Source organism: Schistocerca americana, chromosome 4 (genome assembly GCF_021461395.2).
Source record: "Schistocerca americana isolate TAMUIC-IGC-003095 chromosome 4, iqSchAmer2.1, whole genome shotgun sequence".
NCBI lineage: Eukaryota > Metazoa > Arthropoda > Insecta > Orthoptera > Acrididae > Schistocerca > Schistocerca americana.
Window position 1 is genome coordinate 736,876,325 of NC_060122.1, and position 27,902 is coordinate 736,904,226.

A 27,902-nucleotide genomic window follows, 5' to 3' on the forward strand; every position below is an offset into this window, starting at 1 on the left:
TCTATTAACAATAAATTACAGCAAAACGTGATCCATGATGTACATCTTTCCAAGGCCCCCTACAATAAATAAGGAATTTACAAGCTCCAATGTTATTCATGCCCAAAATTCTACTTTGATCAGACAGGCGGAAGTTTTGAGATTACGTACAAAAAACACCTTAAGACTTGGAAACGAAAAAATCTACATTTGCAGCCCACATCACAGAAGAAAACCATTCAGTAAAAAACATTGAAATCAATATGAAAATATTAAATTAAGCAGAAAAAGGAGCCGCTATGAATATGTTAGAAGGAATACACCAAAAATATTTCCCCTGATAACATCCTTAATGAGCAGACTGAATTGGCTAACTCACCTTTCCTGAAAATCTTCCAGAAAGTACCTCCTGTGTACAATATAAATTATATTTTTTGCACTTATCTGCAGATCAGGTAACAAATCTTATAATTTTGTATGTACCTTCAATAGTCAGTGTTATTTAGGGCTCTAAATACTAACAAATTCTAATGTGTTATAATCATTTATGTTCAAATAAGCCATAAGAATTCACACACTTCTTGCCCACACTTGTATCTCTGTCATTGTATAAAATAAATTTATAGTGCTGTAATTCACAAAATCCTATGTATTTATTGTTTCTGTCTGCATTTAATGTCCTAGATTTAATGTGAAACACTATTTCAATGTAATGTAACTGTAATTCACCCCCCCCCCCCCCCCCTTAAAAAACCATCTTTGTATGACTGCATTGTAGCATATTTGATACTGATGTACTTTGCAAACTGTGTGTTTGTTTTCATGTGCTGTAAACGAAAATATGTGGTGCACATTGAAAATTTGTTTTGTGACTGAACAACAGTGGTTTTGAGTGTGAAAATAGGAACATCCTTGAGAATGTATTTCATTGCAATAAAATAGCTAATACAAATGCACCAGATGGACATTTCACGTAAAAAGTCAAGAAGCACGGAAGGGAAGCGGTGGTGGAGAAGCGAGTGAGACAGGGTTGTAGCCTATCCCCAATATTATTCAATGTGTACATTGAACAAGCAGTAAAGGAGACCAAAGAAAAAGGAGTAGGAATTAAAGTTCAGGGAGAAGAAATAAAAACTTTGCAGTTGCCAATGACATTGTAATTCTGTCAGAGACAGCAAAGGACTTGGAAGAGCAACTGAATGGAATGAACAGTGTTTTAAAAGGAGGGTATAAGATGAATTTCAACAAAATTAAAATGATGATAATGGAATGCAGTCGAATTAAATCAGAAGATGCTAAGGGAATTAGATTAGGAAATGAGACACTTAAAGTAGTAGATGAGTTTTGCTATTTGGTCAGCAAACCAAACCAAAAATTTGAAACCAGTAATGGTACTTTTTGAATAAAGTAACGTGAAACCAATTTGTGGTCAGTTGCTGTACACCATCAAGAATGTTGTAATTCCAATTCCAAAGAAAGCAGTTGCTGGAAGTTGTGAAAGTTTCCGAACTAAGCCAAATAAGTAGAGAAGATATAAAATGTAGACCCACAATGGCTAAAAAAGCACTTCTGAAAAAGAGAAATTTGTTAACATCAAATATAGATTTAAGTGTTAGGAAGTCTTTTCTGCAGGTATTTGTTGGAAGTGTAGCCACATATGGAAGTGAAACATAGATGATAAACAGTTTAGACAAAGCGAATAGAAGCTTCCAAAATGTGTGCTGCAGAAGAATGTTGAATGGGTCGATCGTGTAACTAATGAAAGAGGTACTGAGTAGAATTGGTGAGATAAGAAATTTGTGGCACAACTTGACCAAAAGAAGGGATTGTTTGCTAGGACACATTCTGAGACATCAAGGGATCACGAATTAAGTATTGTGGGGAAGTGTAGGAGTTAAAAATCATAGAGGGAGACCAAGAGATGAATACAGCAAGCAGATTCAGAAGGATGTAAGTTGCAGTAGTTATTCAGAGATGAAGAGTCTCACACAGGATAGAGTAGAATGGAGAGCTGCATCAAACCAGTCTTCAGACTGAAGACCACCACAACAACAGCAAGGTGTTCCCCAAGAGGCCCACACTTCTGTGAACTTTAGAAAAGTGGAGGTCAAACCCTGAGAGGGAACCACAACAAATTAAATGAAAAAGATTGAAGGAAAGATAGTGAAATATGAGTTGAAAATGAGGGCATCCTAATAATAGCTGAGTCGTCAATGTGAAAGCTTCTCTAGCTACAGGACTCTTTTTAGTCACCTCTTATGACAAACAGTGAATTAGCTGTGGGTCTGCTCTAACCCACAACACTGCAGGCGTACTTAACTACAGTAGTGGCATTAATACTGGTCACTTTGTACAGATTCATTGAATATTGCATTCAGCAGTGTATTTTTGTAAAAATATACATTATAATTTATTACAAACTTTCAGGGAACACACTCTTTTGTCTGTTGGTTGAAAATTTGAGTTAAAATTTAAAAAATCAATTAAACATAATTAAAATCAAATAAAATAATCACAACCTGACTATTTCAAAAAGTTACGAATTATTTGGTACATAATTAATTGCAATGTTTCTCAGTATTTTGCGGGATATCCTTTTGAATTAATTAGTGCCTCAACTTGTCCACCATCAGGTCTACCAAATGTCAGAGATCTTCTGGTTTGATCATTCGGAACCATGAGTTGACAGTGGCCTATAGCAACTCCCTTTTGTTACTGGTATTCCATTGTGAAACCATAATTTTCAGCTTGGGAAGTTAGTCAGTTGAGGTCGAGACTGTTGATAGGCCAAGTCTTCACACTAATGCGATGCTCAGCAAATTGATTCTAGCGTGGTGACATGACACACTGTCTTGTTAAAACATGCCCTGATGGTTGTTACTTTCAAATAATTCACTGATAGAGGGCAGCAGTTCCAACACTGGCTTTAATATTGCCCTGTAACACTTGTAGATGCACAGTGTCATGTCTTGTCAGGCATTGCCAGCTATGACATATGGATGCTTCATAGTGGCAGTGCTGCACTCAGGCAACATGTCTTCTCCTGGTTGATGACAAACTTAATTCAATCGCATCCAAAGGTGCTGATCCTAGTCTCATCACTCCAGATGACACTAGACCCACCTTCTAGCATCCACTCCTTGTGTGCTAAAGCCAGCATCATACATTTCTGCATCTGCATTTTGTTAAGATCAGGCTTCTTTCGCAGAGTCCTCATTCATAACCCACTTTCACAAAAGTTTTACTTATCATCTGATCAGAAATTTCAACCTTTGAAGTCTGCAGCATTGTATTTTCATCCTTTGAGGCACATCAACATCTTGTAGAGAAAGATGGCAGATTCTATGACAGTTGCAGTTGCATGGACATGAAAAATAGTGAAGATTTTAAATTTTTGTCAGTTAAGTGTAATTATTTATTTATTTTTCATAAAAATAGAACATGCCACATTTTCTAAAAATGATAAATATTTAGCATGCATATCATAAAAAAAGAAGTGTCATTCATTGATGTAGTATACCTCAAATTACTTACATCTCGTAATATTAAAATGAATGAATTCCAATGAAATGTCTCGAAAAAATGCCACCAGTGTAGAGCCTGGAAAGAAAAAAAAAAGTGTTATTAACACTTCTGACAATAGCAATATTGTAGGTAGTGGCTGTCTGTGCCTTGTTACGGGCCAGCTTCAATGCCAAAAGCATCCATTAACATCGGTGGAGTGTGCACACAACTTGCCTTCATTTCCTCTGTGTTGGCAGTTCCAAAGCTTCTACCTTCCTCTTATTTCCCTAGTTAATAATTAGTCCACTTAAAGACTGTATGGTGGTGTAACTACCACTCTCTTGATGCCATAGCATTCAGTTTTGGCCCATCAGAACTTGCTTGTGCCATATTACATGTTTATTTCCACAAAGAAAAATATAAAGAGAGAGAAGTGTGGGTTTACAAGGTGGTGTGAGGACAGAGGTTGCCATGGACATATGTCTGTACCATGTGAGCTCCCTGAGAATGATGATGATCGTTTTAAAATTTCTTTACTTGTGAACATTGCCACATTTGAATACAATCGAGGTTAATTACGCTCTTGATATTGACACAAACTACCTTTATGAGCAAATGAATAAGACCAATGAACATAGAGGCAGACGTCATTTGGAATTGCAATAATTATATGGTGTACTTCAGTACTGGTAGCAAAACACCATGGCATGATGATATTTAAGAGGACTTGTAATAGCATAATCAATTAAATAAAATGTTATATATACAGTATAATAAAAATTCACCTTTATTTATGTCTGTCCTTTCCAGACTTAATTGGAAAGTTCATCCAACACTCTTGCTCTTCATTGTTAGTGTCACAGTCAGTATTACTAAATGTTGCTGGTTGGCTCTTTTTGATTTTGTGTAAACTCTAGCAAATCAAAATACCATGGGTTTGGCATCTACAAATCTTCCTCAGACAAAACACTCCTCCTTGAGTGATAAATTTTCTTTAATTCCTTTGGAAAGGAAATGTGTATATTGCGAATCTTTTTTCACCACAAAGTCTTTGGTTGTGTCAGGATATATAGTAGTCTTACAGAACTGTCAGCTCCTTCAGAGAACTATTGCATTCATTTGACTTAGGATTCAATATTAAAGCGTGCGATTTGCATTGAGTATGCACTCCTGGCATTTGGTACATCATGGATTTACATGCGCATTTTTGAACAAGTGCACACCTGCAAGCAAGAAGTGAGAGCCAAGAGTGCATTCCTGGCATTTGTTATGTATTGCATTTACATGCACAGTACTGGTGTGCACACTTCGAGAGTAAGCTCCAAAAGTGTTGGGAAACAGTTCTGGTAAACAGAGCTATTACCATACTACCCCTACTAGCCTCGCTCCATCTGCAACCCCCCTTTTTCCAAAACCCACATACTTTCTTCCATTACCCAATTAACTATAGTCTGATGTGACAGGATATGTCCTAGCAACTGATCCTTTGTTTTAGTCAAGTGTGATTCAGTTATTTTCTCCCCAGTTTGATTCAGTAAGTGTCATTAGTTACCCATCTAACCCGCGACATTTTTCCATGTGAATGTATGCTTTCCTGGCCAACATTCTTCCACATCACCACATTTCAAAAGCTTCTATTCTCTTCTTGCCTGTGCTGTTTATTGTCTACCTTTCACTTCCATATAAGCCAAGACTGTATACAAACGGTTTCAGAGAAGATATACTAACACTTAAATTTATATCAGATGTTAATGTATTTCTCTTATCGAGAAACTATTTTGTTTTTATTGCAGGTTATATCCTCCTTACTTCTGTCAGTGTCAATTTCTTGCTCCCCAAATAGTAGCTACCTTTAGTGTCTCATTCTCTCAGCATCTCCTGATTTAATTTGCTACACTCCATTACCCTTTTTTACATTTTGTCCAATAATGAGGTGTTTATCAGTTGACAGAACTTCTTTTGGGAAATATGTCATTCAAGATGAACTTGTTTCACATAAGGGAATACTTTTCCATAATGATTTAGATAGAACTGTTATTCTGGAGCAAAACTGGTAAAAACAAACAGTAGAAATGATGTTGAAACCATGTTAAGAGTAACAGTACTACTTTCTTTGACAAGAACGTATTACAATTATGAGTCTTTCTTTTTTGAATGTAAAAGCTTGTGTGTATCCTATCACAGAATAGCGCATGGAAAACACTTTGTAGCCTGTCTTTACTCACATGAGTAGCATATTATAATGTTACTTGTGGAACTGAAAATTGATTTTCCTTCAGACATTTCTGATCAAGGGCAACTTACAGTTGTTGATACCCAACTTTTAATACTTTCCAAAATAAAATGTCCTAAAGAGAGTTGATGATTATAGTGCAACTATCATTGTCAACTCATCTTCAGACCCATCTACAGCCAAAGACTAAGATGTAAAACCAGTAATAAATTTTTTATGTGACATGATTATCAAATGTTCACAGTAAAAAGATGTGATACAACAGAATCATTACCAAGTGTTGTCATGATGTTAGGGAGAGCTCATGGGAATGAGAGTGAGAAGAGTTTTGCAAAACATATCTTTTGTAAATTGAGCAGATAACTAATTAGGAGGTAATCAAATTGTGGAGAAAAGAAATTTATGTCACAACTTGTTTTTATTCTTTTCTTTTCTTCTCTTCTTTCTCTCTCTCTCTCTCTCTCTCTCTCTCTCTCTCTCTCTCTCTCTCTCTCTCTCTCTCTATTGTAAAGAAGAAATATTGTTGACAGTACATATTCTGAGGCTTCAAGGAATTGTCCATTTGAGATTGTAGAGGGAGACCAAAGTGTGACTACAATAAACAGATTCAGAGAGATGTATGGTGTAGTAGTTATGCAGAGGTGAAGATAATTGCACAGAGTAGGTTATCTTGGACAGCTGCATCAAACCAGTCTTCAGATTGAAGACCACCACATACTGTAGATGAAAATGTATTTTTTTTCTTAAGCATATTCTTACAGCACTCTTGAATCTCTTTCCTCCTCTAAAACAAATGAGGATAAACTTAAGGAGAAGCTAGGTCAGAGATGAATGTCAACACCTATAATATAAGTTTACTGTGGCGTAATATAGAAAACAATAAACAAAGCTGAGGATAGGCAGCAACTCACCTGTACCTTATTGGTGTGTGGTACATATAAACACACAACAGTACATATAATTTCACTAAGTTTTGAGTTATCACTCTTCTTACAGTGCAAATATGTAATCTCTCACACACATACACTCAAAACCACCCAGCCTGCACCCATGGAACTGAATTTTTCTGAATTTCACTTTTGGGTTTTTCACTGATGTAAGTGGCAAACATTCAGTGGCATCTTGCATTGTCAGGTGCAACAGGCAGAAGACATGCTTTGTTGGTGCTGCTCATTTTAGAGATTTTCACTGAGATAAACTCACACTGCAGTGTTCTTTTCCGGCATGCCATTGTAGAAGTGGCACAGAATCAGCTAAGTGAAAAATCTGTGCAATATGCATGTTTGTTTACGTATATAAGCTGACTTCAGAATTTTCCCTTCGTGAACAAGAACTGTGTGCCAATTTGAAGCTCTAGATTCACTTATTTTACTGATTGTGTTCCTTCTGCATAATCTTTCTTTGATTGTATCAGTACCTGTTTGTATTGTTATATGTTGTGAAATCTCGAACATTCGTAAGTGCCACAGTAAACTTGTACGACTGTCGTCAATTATAGGCTTGAACTTAATTGTGCTCTTTTAAAAGTTTTGAGAACAGTAGGCCTGTTCTTATTCTAAACAACTGTTCTCTAATGTCATTGTACAATTATGTGAGATATATGTTATTTTTGAGAATTTTTGGACTCTTAGAAACTACATTTTTGGAAGTTACAGGAATGTGTGTTTTGAATATGTGGCTTATTTCATAGCAGATCAGCGTTTGTGGTTCGCAGTTGTGCCAAGAATACATCACCCCTGAATTTCATTGTATATCAGCGCAAATAAATACACATTTTTGAGAATATTTGGAAGTTACCATTTTCATGTTCATAATCCACAAGCAGTTTGTAGTAAATCTGCATTTGTGATGTAGTTACGGTACCAGATATTCTAGCATATTGTATTACATCTAGTTTTCCCTTAAAGAGGTGTAGCCTTATATATTATTGGCATCTGTCACAAATAACTCTGTATTTGAGTTTGCAAACAACTGTAATTAACATAAAAAGTTTTAGGGAACTAGTAATTTCTACTACGGGCTTTTACGTTGTCATAATAGAAACCTCTTTTCGTGTATAGGAATTAGAATCAGCAACTTTTTAGTTCAACAGATTAAAAAATAATCAGCAGGCTTAATTTACAGTTATTTGCTCACTGACTTTTAATACATCACACCAGCCAAAATGCAGCTCCACTGTGAATGCTTTCTCAAGTTATGGAATGAATTGGTTGATATGTGTAAGCAGCTGGCAGTCACCTTCACTACTGTCAAATGACTGGCAGCTATTGCGAATCAGTGTTTTGGAAGAGCTCCCAAGAGTCATGTACCTGGATACCAGTACCAGAGGTACCTCAAGTACTATCCTCTCCTGTTGAATCTGTCTCCTCTGTAGAAAGTACAGGATCTGTCATTACTCATCCACTTGACTGCATGTAAAGTGATGTGTCAACTGTAGATCTAGGTGGTCTCTACAAGGTGGACAGGGACAAGGGAGGACCCAGGATGTTGTACTGATCTCTCTAATCAACAAATTTGAGGAGCTCATTGTGACTGAAACTGAGCCAGTGAGACTCACTACACCTGTTATGGAGGAACCTGTGTTGTCCAGTGTCAAGAGGAGGCAAAATGCTAAATGGTTGGGGTCCATTAATCATCAACAGTTGAAACATATTGCAAATGATGGTACCCTGTAGGGAAATTGCAGCATGAGGCACCAGGTGCTCTCAGTGAGTATATCTGGAGGCCTCATTCAACATGTTAAAGGGGCTGTTGAAGCAGCCATTGTGGGAACAGGGTGCAACCAACTGCAGCTTGTGGCACATGTTGGTACCAATGATGCCTGTCATCTGGGCTCCAGCGAATGGCAGAGAAGGTTGAGAAGACTAGCCTTGCACATGGTGTTTCAGCGAAGCTGGCAATTTGCAGTATAGTCCCCAGAACTGAGTGTGGCCCTTTAGTTCTGAGCCGAGTGGAAGGACTGATCCAGAGACTTTATGGTTCTGTAACAAGCTAGGCTGTGACTTCCTGGACTTGTGCCATAGGTTTGAGAACTGTAATAGCCCCCTAAATGGGTCAGGTGTGAAATACACATAAGAGGCTGCTACTCAGGTAGCTGACTGTATGTGGGATGCACACAGAGGTTTTTTTAGATTAGTCAACTCTCCATCCAATCCAGATAACGATAGCTGTAAGAAATCCAGAAGTTTGAGAGTAAGGTCGAGAGAAATTTCTCTCAAAGGCAAAGGTATTAAAATCCTTACGGTACACTGCCAAAGCATTCACAACAAAGTGCCAGAGTTTGAAGTGCTCATGAATAGCAGTGAAACTCACATAATGCTAGGTACAGAAAGCTGGTTGAAACCCAAAATTGACAGCAGTGAGGTTTTTGGGGAAAATTTAAGTGTATATTGAAAGGACAGGCAAACAGGAAACAGAGGTGGTGTATTTGTCACAGTAGACGAGAAACTCACATCCATCGAGATAGAAACTGATGCTGCATGTGAGATAGATTGAGCAAGACTCCGTATCAGGAGCAGGCATAAAATGATAATTGGATCCTATCACCCACTAGACTCATCTCCTTATATAATCAAGAAGTTTAGAGAAACCGAAGTTCCCATGTACATAAGTTCCCTAATCATACTGTAATCATTCATGGACACTTGAATCATCCAACAATCTCCTGAGATACTTATAGTTTTTTAGTGATGGGTGTGAAAAGACATCCTGTGAAACAGTACTAAATGCCTTTTCTGAAACCTACCTCACTCACGATGGAAACATATTGGACCTAATGGCAGCAAACAGACCTGACCCCTTTGAGGATGTCCACATCGAAACTGGTATCAGTGACCATGACACAGTTGTATGAACAGTGCTTACCAAAGTATAGAGGACAACTAAACCAAGCAGAAAAATATATAAGTAAACTGGGGGAAAAAAAAATTAAAATAAAAAAAATTGGTAGTTTCATATCTCAGATGCACTGGGTAGAGATGTACGCAGTAGAACAGTCCATAATGAGAGGGATCCTCCATGGTATACAGTCAGTGCAAAGAAAGTTCTAAAGAAGCAGAGATCACTGCATAATAGATGTAAAACAAATCTCAGGGCTGTAGATAGAGAGATGCTGAATGAAAAGCATTTGGCTGCCAAGAGAGCTATGTGTGATGTCTTAAGTGACTACTATAACAGAATATTGTCAAATGAACTTCCACAGAACCCAAAGAAATTCTGGTCATATGTAAAGGCCATTAGCGTAATCAAAGTTAGTGTCCAGGCCATAGTGAATGAGACAGGAACTGAAATTGAGGATAACAAAGCCAAGTCTGAAATGCTTAACTCCATTTTCAAATGTTACTTTACAAAGGAAAATCCTGGAGAGAAACAGCTGAAACCATTAAAACTGAACAAAGCTCCAGGGCCCGATGTAATCCCTGTCAGATTGTGTACTGAATTTGCACCTGAGTTAGCACCTCTTCTAACTATAATCTGTCACAGATCCCTAGAATAAAAAACTGTGCCCAGTTCTTGGAAAAAAGCACAAGTCATACCTGTCTACAGAAAGGATAGTACAAACAATCCATAAAACTAACGTCCAATATCCTCGATGTCAGTTTGTTGTAGAATCTTAGAACATTCTGAGGTCAAATGTAATGAGGATCTCGAACAGAATGACCACCTCAGTGCCAGCCAGCATGGATTCCGAAAACATCGATATGTGAAACCCTACTTGCTTTTTTCTCACATGACATATTGAAAGCTTTGGATCAAGGCAGTCAGGTAGATGCAGTATTTCTTGGTTTCCAAAAAAACTTTTGACACAGTACCACATCTATGCTTATTGTCAAAAGTTCAATCATATGGGGTATGAAGTGAAATTTGTAACTGGATTTTGGAATTTTTAGCTGGAAGGACTCTTAACATGTTACCTTGGATGGAGGGTCATTGTCAGATGTAGAAGTAACTTCAGTTTTACTCCAGGAAAGTGTGTTGGGTCCCTTCATCTACATCTACATACATACTCCGCAATCCACCGTATGGTGCGTGGTGGAGGGTATCTCATACCACAACTAGCATCTTCTCTCCCTGTTCCACTCCCAAACAGAACGAGGGAAAAAGACTGCCTATATGCCTCTGTACGAGCCCTAATCTCTCTTATCTTATCTTTGTGGTCTTTCCGCGAAATATAAATTGGCAGCAGTAAAATTGTACTGCAGTCAGCCTCAAATGCTGGTTCTCTAAATTTCCTCAGTAGCGATTCATGAAAAGAACGCCTTCTTTCCTCTAGAGACTCCCACCCGAGTTCCTGATGCATTTCTGTAACACTCGCGTGATGCTCAAACCTACCAGTAACAAATCTATCAGCCCGCCTCTGAATTGCTTCTATGTCCTCCCTCAATCCGACCTGATAGGGATCCCAAACACTTGAGCAGTACTCAAGAATAGGTCGTATTAGTGTTTTATAAGCGGTCTCCTTTACAGATGAACCACATCTTTCCAAAATTCTACCAATGAACCGAAGACGACTATCCGCCTTCCCCACAACTGCCATTACATGCTTGTCCTACTTCATATCGCTCTGCAATGTTACGCCCAAATATTTAACCGACGTGACTGTGTCAAGCGTTACACTACTAATGGAGTATTCAAACATTACGGGATTCTTTTTCCTATTCATCTGCATTAATTTACATTTATCTATATTTAGAGTTAGCTGCCATTCTTTACACCAATCACAAATCCTATCCAAGTCATCTTGTATCCTCCTACAGTCACTTAACGACGACACCTTCCCATACACCACAACATTATCAGCAAACAGCCACACATTGCTATCCACCCTATCCAAAAGATCATATATGTAGATAGAAAACAACAGTGGACCTACCACACTTCCCTGGGGCGATCCAGATGATACTCTCACCTCCGATGAACACTCACCATCGAGGACAATGTACTGGGTTCTATTACTTAAGAAGTCTTCAGGCCACTCACATATTTGGGAACCAATCCCATATACTCGTACCTTAGTTAGGAGTCTGCAGCGGGGCACCGAGTCAAATGCTTTCCTGAGGTCAAGGAATATGGCATCCGTCTGATACCCTTCATCCATGGTTTGCAAGATATCATGTGAAAAAAAGGATGAGTTGCGTTTCGCAGGAGCGATGCTTTCTAAAGCCGTGTTGATGCGTGAGACTTCTCTGTCTCAAGGAAATTCATTATATTCGAACTGAGAATATGTTCGAGAATCCTGCGACAAACCGATGTTAAGGATAGTGGTCTGTAATTTTGAGGATCTGTCCTTCTACCCTTCTTATATACAGGCGTCACCTGCACTTTGTTTCTGTCGCTCGGGGCTTTACGTTGGGCAAGAGATTTGCGATAAATGCAATCTAAGTAAGGAGCCAATGCTGTAGAGTACTCCCTGTAAAACCGAATTGGAATCCCATCAGGACCTGGCGATTTATTTATTTTCAACCCATTCAGCTGCTTCATAACCCCAGGGATGTCTATCACTTTGTCCTCCATACAGGAATATGTACGAGACTCAAACGGTGGTCTGTTTGTACGATCCTCCTGCGTGAAAGATTTCTCAAATACTAAATTTAAAATTTCAGCTTTCGTTTTGCTGTCTTCCATTGCCAGGCCAGACTGATCAGTGAGTGGCTGGATGGAAGCCTTTGACCCGCTTACCGATTTTACATAAGATCAAAATTCACTTGGGTTTTGAGGAAGATCTTTTGCTAAGGTATGACGGTGGTAGTGGTTGTATGCTTCGCGCATCGCTCTTTTTACAGCACCACGAATCTCTACTAACTTTTCATGTTGTATATTAATGACTTTGCAGACAGTATTAATAGTAACATCATGCTTTTTGGAGATGATGCAATTATTGATAATGGAGTACTGTCTGAAAGGAGCTGCATAAATATTCTGTCAGATCTTGATAAGATTTTAAAGTGGTACAGAGATTGGCAACTTGCTTTAAATATTCAGAACTGTAAAACTGTGCACTCCAGAACATGAATAAAGATAATATCCTTTGGCTATAATATGAACAAGTCACTGTTGGAATCGTTCAACTCATACAAATACCTTGGTGTAAAACTCCATAGGGATATGAATGGAATGATCACATAGGCTCAGTTCTGGGTAATGCAGTTGGTAGACATCGTTTTATTGATAAATACTGGGGAAGTGCAATCAGTATGCATAGGATATTGCATAGAATCACTTGTGTGACACATCCTATAATATTGGTCAATTGTGCAGGACCCATACCAGATAGGACTAACGGGGGATATTGAACGTACACAGAGCAGGGCATCGTGAATGGTCATAGGTTTGTTTAATCCATGGGAGAATGTCACATTGATAGTGAAGGAAATGAACCTATCTGGAGAAAGTCTGTTAACGAAGTTTCAAGAACTGGCTTTAAATGATTGTTCTAGGAATATACTACAATCCCCCTGCATATTGTTCACATAAGGATCATGAGAATAAGATTAGAATAATTACTGCATGCACAGAAGCAGTCAGTCATTCTTCCCGCTCTCCATATGTGAATGGAACAGGAAGAAAGCCTAATAACTGGCACAGTGGGACGTATCCTTTGCCATGCACCTCACAGTGGTTTTCAGAGTGTCGATGTAAATGTAAAAGAAAGGTAAACAATTTAAATTCATATTTATAATTATTTTTATTGTTCAAGGGCATGGTGAAAAGAAATGCTTCTGAATTTTTATGTAATAACTCTTAAAGCTTTTTAAAGAAAACATTGTTAACATTCTACATCTTTATTTATCATGACTACATATTTATTTCTCAATGAAGTCACCCTGGCGATGCAAGCATTTATTTCAACAAGAGACTAGTTTGGTGATATTATCACTATTGAATGTTTAACTTTGTTGACAGTGCCACAACCTCTCCTCTGCTTGCACCGCATCATTACTATCAAAGTGAAGTCTTGAAAGGTGTTCTTTAAGTTTTGCAAGCAGATGAAAATCTCATGGGGCCAAGTTGGGACTGTATGGTGTATGATCGATGACAGTGAACCCGAGGTGTCCGATTGTTTTCAGATGTCACAGTGCTTATGTTTGGTTGGTCATTTTCATACTGAAGAAGAGGGTGCTCCATGTGTGGACGAACTACTCAAATTTCAAACTCGATTACAGCATGTTGTTTCTCATGCACCGACTTAGTTACATTACACACCACTACAATTCAGAGTCCTTTGGTGGTAGAGGGCTGCAAATATGTTTACATGAAGAACAAAGATGTAGAATGTTAATAATGTTTGTTTTCTTTAAAAAGCTTTAAGAGTTATCACATAAAAAAATCAGAAGCATTTCTTTTCACCATGCCCTTGAACAATAAAAATAAACATATACCTCAATAAAACATGACTGCTCTTTCTTAGGTAATGTTGCTGGTACTGCGTAATGGGCTTGTCATTTACTTACCCCACTGTACTCCCCTCCTCTCCCTGCGACTGTCTGTCCAAGGGCAGAGCTCCTTTTGCCTCTCTCTCACAAGCCTATAAGAAACTTTTTAAAGAAAAAATTAATTAAAATTATTTCATTATTTGTTTGGACTGTAGTTTTTAATCTTTTTTTTTTTTTCTTTATCTTTTGTTTCAGATAAGGAACACTGCATTCGGTCGTCGATACCAGTTGGCCTGTTTGTTGTTTCTGCATTTTGTCTCTTGCTAATTGCCAGACAATTAAAAAAATGAATAGAATTGAAAATTTTAGATCAAAATTTATAAATAATGCAGAACAGTATTCAAGTATCTGTACAATGAAAGGATGTCGTGGATGACATTTTGTGGTTTCATTAATGTGGCCTTCTCGTTCTGGCCGGCTCACATACTTGTTGACTTCTTGTGCTCCAAAAGTTATAGCACAGGGCTGTTGTACTTACTGAAGAATATAATATTTTTGTAATATATAATTTGAAGAAGAAATGTTAAAAGACTTGTAATTGCTGTTTATTTGTCAGGTTAATGAGATTGATGTCTGCCAAATATCGACAATATCAGGTGAATCACACTTGTATTAGAAATGAAACTGATATATTTGAAGAGTATTGTAATGTTTTTAATGGTGATTGTGGTGGAGTACTTTGTGGTGGACTGTAATTGTAGTTCTTTTTAATTGTTGGTTGTTGGGCACATGCTTATTGTTCCTTCAAACATAAGTGGAGTTATTATTTTCAGTAATATTACTCATGTACTTATACGGCTGGTTGTGATTAAGTGTGACATATTGAAGGAGAATTGCCATATTGATTTTTGGTATCTATCATATAGTACAAATTATGAATATTTTCCTCTTGCAAGTGTTTGTAGGAAAAGCCATTTTCCTTTTTTAAATATGTACTTGTTTCAAAGATTTTGTGTGTGTTTCTGTGGCTGACTATGCTGCAGACGTGTGTGTGTGTGTGTGTGTGTGTGTGTGTGTGTTTTGGTGAGAATGTATGCCATTAGTAAAATAATAATATTCTTGATCAGTATTAAAAAACGGTGTTATCGATATTCATTTTATTCCCTCCTAACTAGAAAAGTAAATATCAAGATTTGACTCTAAATCAAGTGACAGAGGGAGCAAAACATACTCGCTGACACAAGCACAAGTCAATGCAAATGCTTTTACTACTTTCTTTTTTCTAGAAGGCTAAAATTGATTAGATGATGTATACATTGGTGTAGCTATCAAACAACTTCTTTCATGTGAACATTAGAGAAAAAGCATTGTTTTCACTGTGGAACTTATGTGGAGGCATTTTAAAACTGAGATTAGCTCTCTGATTATCATTATACTTTTGCCACTGATTGCTTCATCTGTCACATGTATACATCTGTTCACGGTGATACAAAAGCACATGACAATTTAGTTTACTTGTTTATTATAAAACTAATGAATTATTGAAATAGTGAGAATGCAGTGCTTTTTAATTGAAAGGTGCTCATAATCCTCATTTATTAAAGAGATGTTCCTGCTGTTTTAATGCAATACATCTTAGAATTTCATTTTACTTTTATTAGGTTCACCAAACAGTTTGTTTACAAATAAACAAAGTGGGATGCAATAAACCAAAGTAAAGATTTTGCAAGCATTTTGTGACATACTGAGCAAATTGTTTCATCCTTTTGACTGTAACCATGGATTATTCTCTCACACTAGATACAATTGATATGATAAAAGTATTACATGTAAGTTTCACTGCACTTCAACATTCAAGAGAGAAAATTTTCACCATTTATGTTCCCTTATGTGAAGCATATTGTGACATCATTTATTAAAATCTGCTTTTTTTTAAGTATTGATAGTTTATAATATTAAATTTAGAGTGCTTTAGAGCTGTCTTTTCACTAACCTTCACTTGATCATTGAATAGCATGTCACAAAGCAATTTTATACACTGCATTAGTATATAAGCAGTTGTTGGCAGAACAGACTTTTGACGTTTTTAAATTCTAGATGCTAATTTATGAAGTACCATGTTTTTTCATTGGGTACATTGCACCTTCATAGTCTGTACTGAAATTTTCAATTTGTCTACAATGTATTTAGATTGGCACAATAAATTTTCTCAGTGCAAACTTCCTACCACAAAACCACTATTTGACACTTCATATCTGCAAACATGTGAACAATAATATCACTTGCAAAAACAAGGCTCCATATTGTGAGGTCACAAAAGTGCCACAACACGTGATTAGGATATCCTATATCCGAGATTATTCTTGTGTGATGCAAACTGTATTGGATGGACAGTGAGTTTCTCTTATCACTAAAGGAAATTGAAAAATCAAAAATATATTTCTAGAGATGTGTTACGTACAACAAGACAGTATTTGGAACTCATAGAAACTGAACAGATGCTCCTAGGTGGATACAAGATGGTATCATATTACTGTAGGCACTTTGAGGAAAGAGGCTGTCACTATATAATTAAGTTACTAGAGGACGCATTTTTTTTTTTTTTTTTTTTTTTTTTTTCCCAAGACAACCTCAGAAACACTTCTTAAACTACCAGAGCATATGCAAGTACAGTTAACATCACTCTTCCAGTCTGTAGGTAGAGCAAGTCTTACAAAACTGAACCACCTCATGGAGTGTGATACGGGAAAAATTGTCGTTTCTTCTATAGGTAAATTGTTTGATCCGAGAAACATAATAAAAGGCAATTTAGACAGTGCTGAAATATCTCAGCTGAAAAAGATAATTCCCGTTCTACAAGAACGTCCAACGTCAGAATTTCTTGTACCATACACATTGTTTAGGGATTTAGTAGCTAGTTCTTGTAGAGAAGTTGAAGATGTTGATGTGATTGGTATTCTTCTTTCCCTGAAAGCAGAGTATGGACTTTTTGTGGAAGCTGCAGTGAAGGCTTTGTGGATCCCAGTCAGTAATGTTGATAGTGAGAAGTCATTTTCTAGATATTGCAATATAATGTCTGACAGGAGAACAGCTCTGACTCCCAGTAATATGGAAGTCATGGTAGCCTTGTCTTTCTCAGACTGACTTGTGTGTTGTGTACATAGACTAGGACAGGATAAATGTTTTTCAAACTTTCATGACTTGGTATTTGTGTTTTAATAAGACTTATAATTTTTGTGCTTTTTCAATTTATGTAAATTAGAAGATTTTTCACTGCAAATGTGCCATAAATGTATTTCCTTTACCTTTTACTGCTGAAAATTGGAAATAAAATTTAGCGAAATTATTGATGAAATGGAAAAAAAACCTAGCGAAAAATATACTGAAATAACTTTTAAAAAATGATGAAATTGGGCAAAAATTTTCACCACAAACAGGTGCCTATATGCATTAGTATATAAGCATTTGTTGACAGAACAGACTTTTCACGTTTTTAAATTCTAGATGCTAATTTATGAAGTACCATGTTTTTTTCATTGGGTACATTGCACCTTCATAGTTTGTACTGAAATTTTCAATCTGTCTACAATGTATTTAGATTGGTACAGTAAATTTTCTCAGTGCAAACTTCCTGCCACGAAGACACTATTTGACACTTAATAACTGCAAACATGTGAACATTAATATCAGTTGCAAAAACAAGGCTCCATATTGCGAGGTCACAAAAGTGCCACAACATGTGATTAGGATATCCTATATCCGAGATTATTCCTGTGTGATACAAACTGTATTGGATGGACAGTGAGTTTCTCTTATTACTAAAGGAAATTGAAAAATCAAAAATATATTTCTAGAGATGTGTTATGTACAACAAGACAGTATTTGGAACTCATAGAAACTGAATAGATGCTCCTAGATGGATACAAGATGGTCTCATACTACTGTAGGCACTTTGAGGAAAGGGGCTGTCGCCATATATACAAAAAATAAATAAGGTCCTAGCCATAGGCATAAATGAGTATTGCACTGAGCTTCTTATTGAATGTATTGCTTCAATAATAAACCTGGTTACATATATGTCAGCAGTTCAGACAGTCCTAGGCATAGGCATAAATGAGTATTGCACTGAGCTACTAATTGAATGCTTTGCTTCAATAATAAACCTGGTTACATTTATGACAGCAGTTCAGACTGTGTATAGACCTCCACCAGTAAATATTTTAACTTGTTTTAATCAGGAGTGCTGGTAATATTTAGTAAAAATAGTGGATAAGTAATTGCATATGATGATTTCAGTATTGTCTTTATTTAGGATATGATGCATTTTAGTGTAAATACAAGAACCACTGACCTTCCTGAGATGGTGTGGGCTGTCTGTGTGCCTTAATAATACTAGCTCTCCATAAATACACCACAGTGAAGGGTTATCTGTGGAGGGGCCAATCTATGGTTTCTGAAGAGGGGCAATAGCCTTTTCAGCAGTTTTGGACATGAACAGTTTGAATGATTGACTTATCTGGCCTTATAACACTTAGCTAAATGGCCTTGCTATAATGGTTCTATGAATCACTCAGTGCAAGGGAAGATTATAACTGCTATTTCTCCTGATGTCATTCAGCTCTACTGTGTGGATTAATAATGATAAGGTCCTCATTGATAAACTATACCAGAGGTAAAACACCCCCCCCCCCCCCCCCCCCAATTTTAAATCTCGCAAGCATTAATTACTCACGAGGATATCACCAGCAGCAAGAACAAATTAACATTAATTAACATTATACATGTCAGAGTATGGAACATTAGATCCTTTAACCTGGTACATAGGTTTGAGAATTTGAAAAGGTAAATGGACAGGTTGAAGTTAGATATACATTGAAGCACCAAAGAAACTGGTATAGGGATGCATATTCAAATACAGAGATTTGTAAACAGGCAGAATATGGCGCTGTGGTCGGCAACATCTGTATAAGACAAAAATTGTCTGGCGCAGTTGTTAGATCGGTTACTGCTGCTACAATGGCAGGTTATCGGGATTTAAGTGAGTTTGAACGTGGTGTTAGTCGGCACACGAGCGATGGGACACAGCATTTTTGAGGTAGCAATGAAGTGGGGACTTTCCCATACGACCATTTCACAAGTGTACTGTGAATATCAGGAATCTGATAAAACATCAAATCTCTGACATCGCTGCGGACGGAAAAAGATCCCACAAGAACGAGACCAACAGACTGAACAGAATTGCTCAATGTAAAAGAAGTGCTACCCTTCAACAAATTGCTAAAGATTTCAATGGTGGGCCATCAACAAGTGTCAGTAAGTGCACCATTCAACGAAACATCATCAATAAGGGCTTTTGCAGCCAAAGGCCCACTCGCATACCCTTGATGACTGCACGACACAAAGCTTTACACCTGGGCCTGTCAACATCGACATTGGACTGTTGACGACTGGAAACATGTTACCTGGTCGGACGAGTCTCATTTAAAATTGTATTGAGCGGATGGATGTGTACGGGTATGGAGACAACCTCATGAATCCATGGACCATGCATGTCAATGGGGGCTGTTCAAGCTGGTGGAGGCTCTGTAAGAGTGTGGGTCGTGTGCAGTTGGAGTTATATGGGATCCCTGATATGTCTAGATATGACTCCGACAGGTGACATGTATATAAGCATCTTGTCTGATCACCTGCATCCATTCATGTCCATTTTGACGGACATGGCTAAATCCAGCAGGACAATGCGACACCTCACACATCCAGAATTATTACAGAGTGGCTCCAGGAACACTCTTCTGAGTTTAAACATGGACAGGGACAAAGAAACGAAGGGGGAAGTTGACTGGTACAGTTTAGCACAGAGAACAGCTTAACCCATTATATCCCATCGTATGATTTATCATACACTTGCTCTTCTCAGGTATATTTGTTTTCAGAAGCTCTTTGTCAACAACTGAAGTATTTCTATTATGTCCATTGTTGAAAACAGTAGGAGTGGACATCAGGATTGTTTATTTCATGGTGGAAAGCATTTATTCTAATGCTACTGACTCTGCTGCTTCTTGTCATGGACAGGTGGTAAGTAATTATAAAATTATGATGTGCAGGTTCATAACGTTGCTCATATTATTACACATTAGTAATTTGAATACTGATAAGAAATATATAAGCACAAATTGGAAAATAGTACTTTATCTGCTTTGTTGTGGTACTGGCTTATATCTTTACATATGAAATATCATACGGTGGGTAGTAAGGGGTCATTTTCTCACAGTTGGTCCTATTTATTTTAGATATAATTTGGAGAAGGAGAGGAACTTAGAAATGGTTCTAGACACATATGATACATGTCAGGAGCCTGAATTTGTACTTGTTCCACCAAATAATGGTGAGGACACTGATAAAGGTGATGCAGGTAGTGATGCAGAACAACAACCTGCCACTGCTCCTAGTTTAGAGAAGACACATTCTTCATTGCCGCAAAGTGGAAACCTTTCTTCTGACTGTTCCTCCAGATTCTGATTGTCAGCAATAACTGACGGAACTATTTAGCAAAGCTGGAAAAGGGACAAAAGATGGAGATCAGTAAATACTGATGACTTTGTTGAAAATGTTACATCCTTTTCCACTCAGGAGGAAAATCCTTGCTGTTCCAAATCACGATCGCGGTCCCGAGTTAGGAAAGCAAGGCACTGGGTAAAAGAAAGACTAGACTCTTCACAAAAATTTGAGGTATCTTGTGATCCTACACCTGACACTACAGAACACCTCTGCACATCAAACTTGACTCCAATAGATCTTTTTAGTAAAGTTTTTGATTCTGATTCGGGTGAAATTCTGATGAGAGAGACAGTAAAATATGCTGCTCAAAAGGGACACAACGTACAAATAAGTCATGATGACATCTACAAATACATCACTATTTTGCTGTTATCTGGATATTTTAAGGTCATGTATAGACATATGTACTGGAAGACCAGACCTGACACAAACAATGTCCTTGTTTCGAATTCTGTCTCCAGAAATACTTTTGACAAAATTCACAGTTTCTTCCACGTCAATGATAATGACAGCATTGAAAAAGAAGATAAAGTTTATAAGGTTCGGCCATTAATTTCACATCTAAATAAGAAATTTCAAGACATCACTGAGCCTCTAGTGTCAAACTTCTCCTTGGATGAGGCCATGGGGCCTTATTATGGCCACCACTTTGTGAAACCTTCTTTCTTGATGCAATAATTTACCAACAACCGTTTACACGGAGAAGAAAGTTGCATATAAACTAAGGGTAATGTCAAGTATGCAAAGGCTGTAGCTGAAAAAATTATAAACAATGTTTTATTTGCAGGGCAAATAGGAAACTTGATTTCCATGCCAAACTTGTGAGACAAAATACTACAGTGATAAATAACAGTACAGGTGAAGAAATTTCTCCATATTCAGAGGTAAACAATTTTGTGTACAATTTTGACCCTACAGTGTAATGTTTAATTTTTTGCATTGTGCATTTTAAAAATAAAAAGTGAGTTAACGGAAATTTCCTTATGCATATTGCCTTATAATTTCCTCGAGTTTTGTGAAAGGCTGCACGTTTCTGGAATTATCTTCCCCAAAGACTGGGGCGATATCATTGCTGAGAATTTAAGATATTCATAAGATCTTCTGGTTGCAAGGAATCTTAACGTTGCTGTGAGGCGCTCATGAGCTGATAATGATTGCCTCATATTTGTGTCTCTTCTTTACATTTCTGGGGTTACAATTTTTAGTAACTCCCAGATAAGTGCTTTCCGTCATACGCATGTAATTATGCCAGTCTTTTGGCTGAAATCTTAATTCCTTAAGTAAATTTGTATGAATAACTTTTCTCTCTTTAAAGGTCAGTTTTTGGTCCTGGTTTTTCTCTTCCGAGAATTAGTATATCACGCAACACAACTACGGTAGCCGCTAAACACAGCAGTTCAGTTTCCATTTTAGAATTGCAGCGTTAGTATGACCGGGTGAGCTCGGCAAATCGCTCTTGTGTGGCGGCCGGCGGGATCGTTTTGGATCGGGACAAGCGACCGATTGCATGCGACAGATCGCTGCGAATTCGTCGGCCGTGTGTGCTGCTCCTGTGTGGAAGCCTTTATGAACTTCAGCTTCAGCAGTAAGGGACGGTTACCATAGCAACCAACTCAGAAATGTAAACAATTTTTTGCCGTTGTGGTGTACTAAGTAACAGTTGCTATCAGTAACAGAAGCAGTAAAAGATATGAAAAAAAGAGTGAAGTGCTTAATTTGAATCCTAAAAATGAATATGCAGAAGAAAATCCTTTGTATTTTCTCCGTCATGAGAAACAGGCCTGCTAATCAGTTATAACGTGTCATGTAGCTGTATGCGCCAAGTTTTACACTGTATACATACAATTGGTATTCTGTGTCATCCAAGCACTACTTCATGAAAGTTTGTCTTCCGCACTCTGAATCACCTGATCAAGCCAGCTCAGATTGCGTTTTGTGAAAGCCAGCAGTTGGTCAGTTGCCATAGCAACTACTCTGGCGTATAAACAAAGCTGTGGAGTTGTGGAATACATCTTAACCATTATCTACCGATAATAATAGGATAAGCAGACATCAGAAAATGAGGTGAGGTCCGTAATCTGAAGACTAAAAATGAATCTTCATCATAATTATTGATAATAATATTATTTGTTTAAACACGATACACTACATCAAACTTAGCATCACAAAATAAAGTATCGGCATCATTTAGTATAATACAGTTTTGCCATTGTGGGTTGTTGTTATTATCTAGTGCATTTTGCAAATAGTCAAATTTGCTAGACCAATAGTGGCTTAACTTTACAACGGGCTGCACCTATTTACTCGTGTTGTTGTCTTGACACCAATGTTATGTTTTTTGTCTGCTGCTACAAACTGTAACAGAAATATAATGTGTGAGGATTCCTTTCCAAGTGCGATTTAAAGCATCCTGATATTCTTTTGACATAGGAGAAATCGCGCAATAAAATGAAGTTTAAATAATAACGGTCGAAAATCCAAGGTATTCGTATGGTAAGACAATACAAATTATATCATATTACAGTATTAAAAATAATTGTCCATCGTAACTAGTGCAGCAAACTCAGATACGTTCAATAATACCAACCTGCCATTGGGGTGATGCTTAATTCTTTTCGCATCTCGTATTCGCAACACGTGGCCTATTGGTTGTTTTGCTGGTGCTAGATCCTAAAACCCGCGCCCAACTCCCGGCTTGGTCGGGATTTTCTTCGCTCAGGGACAGAATTCCGTGTTATCATCGATGCGCATTTCGCGAAAGTGGCGTCAAATAAAGAGAATCGCCCTAGGCGGTCGAACTACCGCAGATGTGTTTTCTCGACCAATAATACCATAAGATCATTTCATTTCGTATCTCGTGAAATCTATCAAAGAACTTCCTGAGTCTATTTTCCATTCAAACCCTACCCATCAGAAAGATTGTCATGTTGGAAGTCCATATTTCACGCAACTCAAAACTGGCGATACACATTCATTACCAGTTGTTCATGGAACCGTGAAGAGGGGAATACATAGTTATAATACCTAGCAATTGGAAGCTTATTTGTACAAACTCAGATTTGCTTCAAATAAGCATTGACGTTTGTTAAAAAAAATTACTGATACAATGCTATAGTTGTCATATATTATATTTAATTTCATGCATTTCTAATAGAACCGATGATGTAGATTAGCGTATAACTTGTTGGTAGAATATTTTTTAGATGAATTACTTTAAATTTGTTCACGTAATCATCTATGTCATTAGTGCACTATTATTTATGCAATCATCTATGTCATTACTGTACTGTTATCTATGTTGTTATCCGAATTTTTTGTGTAATTATTTGACATGTGGATGTCCTTTTTCATGTATCTGATTATATATGTTAAATTGGTTGCCTTATGATCATCTACATGTGTCTATTACTGTAATAACCTGACACATTCTACATCCTAGCGATACATTTACGTCAAAGATCCATGGAACTCGAAAATAAATTAATACATAAAATATTATTTGTTTGCAATATTTGTCGCATGTTTCCTACGTCAGTGTTCAAAGCTGACAACTGGAATTGAATTTTCTTATTTATCCACTTTATTTAGCATTTTTCTATATCATTATGTACAATGGTAAAGAATTTGTTATACATGAACCAGTTTTACAATTAGGCCTACATGTTGACAGATAAAATTTTCTAATGAACAACATGAAACCACACACTCCTAACAACAGTTAGAGTACACCTACACTAAATTGGAATACTAAAAGGATTTTCATTATGTCCATGTGAATACAATTTATTTTTTCAAATGAGCACTTCAGTTACTATAATGAAGGAAATAAGCTGCTCTACCATGAATGCTGATGGTGCAGGTATTCTTTGACACTATAAAAACACTAGCATATTAGCATTTTTTGAGTTACTTTTAAATATGTAGAGTTCTGATATATTTTTTCATTCAGTAATTCATTAAACAGAATTTTTGGCTACTGAAGAGCACTTTTTTAATGCATGACTTTTGTGTGCATTTCACCATGAAAATTGTTGCTATTTCTTGCTACATAGCTATGGACTTGACTGCTTAAGACTAAAGTTCCTAGTGTGCTTTCAGGAAACATATACTATCATAAATGTAGACAAAATCGTTGGGTCATAATGTTTAATTCCTTGAAAAAGTTCTTACATGGTTCTTTGTGTGCGCCATTGCTTTGATTTTTAATATTGTTCTCTTTTGAAATAAACATAAGTTTTTAGCTAGACTAGTATTGCCCCAAAACATGCCTTATCTTAACATGTTATGTATGAGTGCACCATAGGAACATAATACCGTGTTAATAGTACAGGAATTTTTAAGCACTCAAAGAAATATAACAAGACTGACTTAATCTGTTGTTTAAAAATAATGTATGTTTACTGCACCTTAAATGTTCATACAGCTATACGTCTAAATATTTAGTAGGGAATGTTTGCTCTATCTCAAAGTGCCCCTGTTTTACAGGTAGATTGCTTCCTAGTTTGTTTGTTATATGGCTGAAATTTATCCAAACTGTTTTTTCTTCACAATATAATATGAAGAGCAGCAGTGGACTCTCTTGGTTTGCTAATACATGAACTCTACCAATATGTAGTATTCTACCTTCTGATACCTATTAGAAAAATATGATTTGAACCAGTCAAATGCTACCAAACAAATCCTGTAGCAGTGTAGTTTCCTGAGCAATAAATTATAGTCAGTGACATCAAACACCTTAGGCTGTCCTAAAAGCCAGATATCACTGATGTAGATCAGTAATTAATAATATCAGTTTTGTAAATTGGCTAGACAGTTGTGTGTGTGTGTGTGTGTGTGTGTGTGTGTGTGTGTGTGTGTGTGTGTCAGGAAAGGTAGTAAAAAAAAAGTAAACCCTGGGAGATAATAAATAGGAATACAGATAAATAAAAAAGAAGAAAAAACTACAACTTTATTATTAAAAGTGAAGTTAAAACTGTTGAGAAGGACTCACTGCAGACAACCTAATTCACTAAATGTGATTTCAGCCCAATAGTGCAACTTCCCATGAAGGTTAAGACCACATTTATATAATCTGAAATGGCATTAGAGATACAAAATGTAATTAATAAATTTAAAAATAAAATTTCATGTGGTGGTGACTGGATTCCAAAGTAATGATATACAGATTTCCAGTTTTAATTATGTCAGCAAATTGTAGTTTTTTTTCCTTCTGTTTTGTTTACCTGTATTCCTGTTTATTATCTCCTAAGTTTATTTTATTTTGTTACTACTTTTTTCTGATACATGACTCATTGACAAGCTTCTTAATTGCTATTATAACTTTCTTATATTCTTTCCTGTAAATCAGTGTGGTGATTCTTCTGTAAAACCTGAAATTCTTAGGGAATTACATTTGAACTTGGAAAAATCAGAGAAATTTCACAGAATTCTGTGTTTTGAATCTAGCATTGGAATTTAATTTTATTGAGTTTTGTAAACCACAAATTGTAAAATTATTAATACGTCAAAGTGTGTTAATTATAAGAATATTATTCCATATAAATTATTGATGTTTAAAAACTGGATTCAAACCACCTCAGCCAAGAGGAAGAAAAAAGTTTGTTAATTTGAGAAGCTCTGTCCCCCCTCCCCCCACCCTTTTCGCCACACACTCATTGTTCATTATCAAGAACTTCTTATGATGCCATCTTGCTCCCCATACGTGGAATTCAGAGGGAATTTTTTTCCATTGCTTTGATTTTAATTTTGAGCTGCTTAATTAGAAATGAAACATCTTAACAATACCTTTACCTTCATCCAGTTCTATGACTTCACTGTTTGTTTGTACCATCTCGTTTTTGATATATTTGTGTATACATTAATTAAGTTACCATATAATTGAATTTCATGCTTACTGTCAAACTCATTCTGTTAATTTCGTACATTCACTATTCAAGTTGATTTGCACTAGAGGCAAACGGTAGAAAGGTTCAGGAATGCCATGTTATTTTATTCTTGGTTAAGTTCCCTTGTTAAATAATACTATTTTTCATTTACAGTAGTATTCTTTTTATTTTATGTTGTATGAACTTATTTTATTTCTTAAATCTAGTGCACAATTCCACCATTAAATACATTCTCATAATCTACATTTATGACCTCTAGCATATAAGGAGAAATATTCAGTACTAGTCAGTGGCTTTGACCAGTGATGTAGAGAACCACAATAAACAACATAAACAACATGACGATTATAACTTCATATCAGTGTCAGTTTTTCAAATGGTATGAACTACAGATCAGTGTGTCCTTATGACCTGGCTTTTGCTTTCACATTTGTTGGTTTTGCCAACTCACAATTAGTCACCTTCGAACTTGAACTTGATCTTGACCTAAGCTATAGATCAGTCTGTCACTACAACCAGGTTTTTTGTTATCACATTTTTTGGCTTCACCAACTAACAACCCAACTGACAGTGACGTCACAACAACCATTGACATTATGTAACTGATCAGAGCCAATAACTAGTACTGAATGTTTCACTTGACCCTTTGTTAGTTAGTTTCATGTCCCATAGATCATTTGAATGATTCTTTTATTGAAATGGTGTGGAATGAATCAGTTTATAGGACATGTATACATGATTAGAATTAACATTAGTGGACTCATTCTTTTTTAGACCTACTCATGGAGCAACACTTAAAATCAAGGTGTCCCCTTCCCTTCCCTTACGTTACCAGTTTTGTCATGTTACACGTACTTGATACTCACCTCAGTGTGGGTTTACCAACTCCAGTATTGCAGCAGAGTCTCCAACAACCCTGCCCAGGGTACACTGACCTGCCAGTGTCTGATGAGTTTGGCAAGACACATGACCATCTGTAAAGGAAGGAAGATTAGGGCTAGGTCAAAAACCCTAACTCTGGATCACCAGATGGGGATTTGAACTTTCATTCTCTTGAATGCGAGTACAATGTGCTGACCACTGCGCCACCTCTCTGCCTCTCTGAGTGAACACTGGGCTAATGAGAATGAGCTTGCAGTTACCAAATTCGACAATTATAGTATAGTAAATAGCTACAGTAGGAAAGAGCACATTAGAGGTGGTGTGGCAACTTATTTCAACCAGTCACTCAATTGTACAATAACCAAACTAGGCCTAAATTCCTTGTGTGATGAACAGCACTTTGAAGTTACAGGCATAATCATCAATAGTCATAAGCTAATAGTAGTATCCATGTACAGATCACCAAAGGGAAGCATTAACATATTTTTA

At 36.8% G+C, this 27,902-nt stretch overlaps 2 protein-coding genes across 5 annotated transcripts in view; both read left to right on the forward strand.

Moving 5' to 3' along the window:
* LOC124612277 (glycerol kinase-like) overlaps positions 1–16,274 on the forward strand; it is a 174,733-nt gene extending 158,459 nt beyond the window's left edge. For both annotated transcript variants that reach the window (XM_047140381.1, XM_047140382.1), the window contains one exon: positions 14,344–16,274. In XM_047140381.1, coding sequence (XP_046996337.1) covers positions 14,344–14,438 — 95 coding nt within the window. In that variant the 3' untranslated portion in view covers positions 14,439–16,274. The remainder of the gene's footprint in view (positions 1–14,343) is intronic.
* Positions 16,275–22,283: 6,009 nt separating this feature from the next.
* LOC124612279 (B9 domain-containing protein 2) overlaps positions 22,284–27,902 on the forward strand; it is a 58,174-nt gene continuing 52,555 nt past the window's right edge. Inside the window, exon 1 of one of the 3 annotated variants that reach the window (XM_047140387.1) lies at positions 22,284–22,715. Coding sequence is in view for 1 of the 3 variants with exons in the window: in XM_047140385.1 (XP_046996341.1) it covers positions 23,137–23,139 (3 nt within the window). In the remaining 2 variants the exon portion in view is untranslated. Of the gene's footprint in view, positions 22,716–23,049; positions 23,140–27,902 lie in introns of those variants that run through there. The other 2 variants (XM_047140386.1, XM_047140385.1) reach the window with 2 other exon arrangements.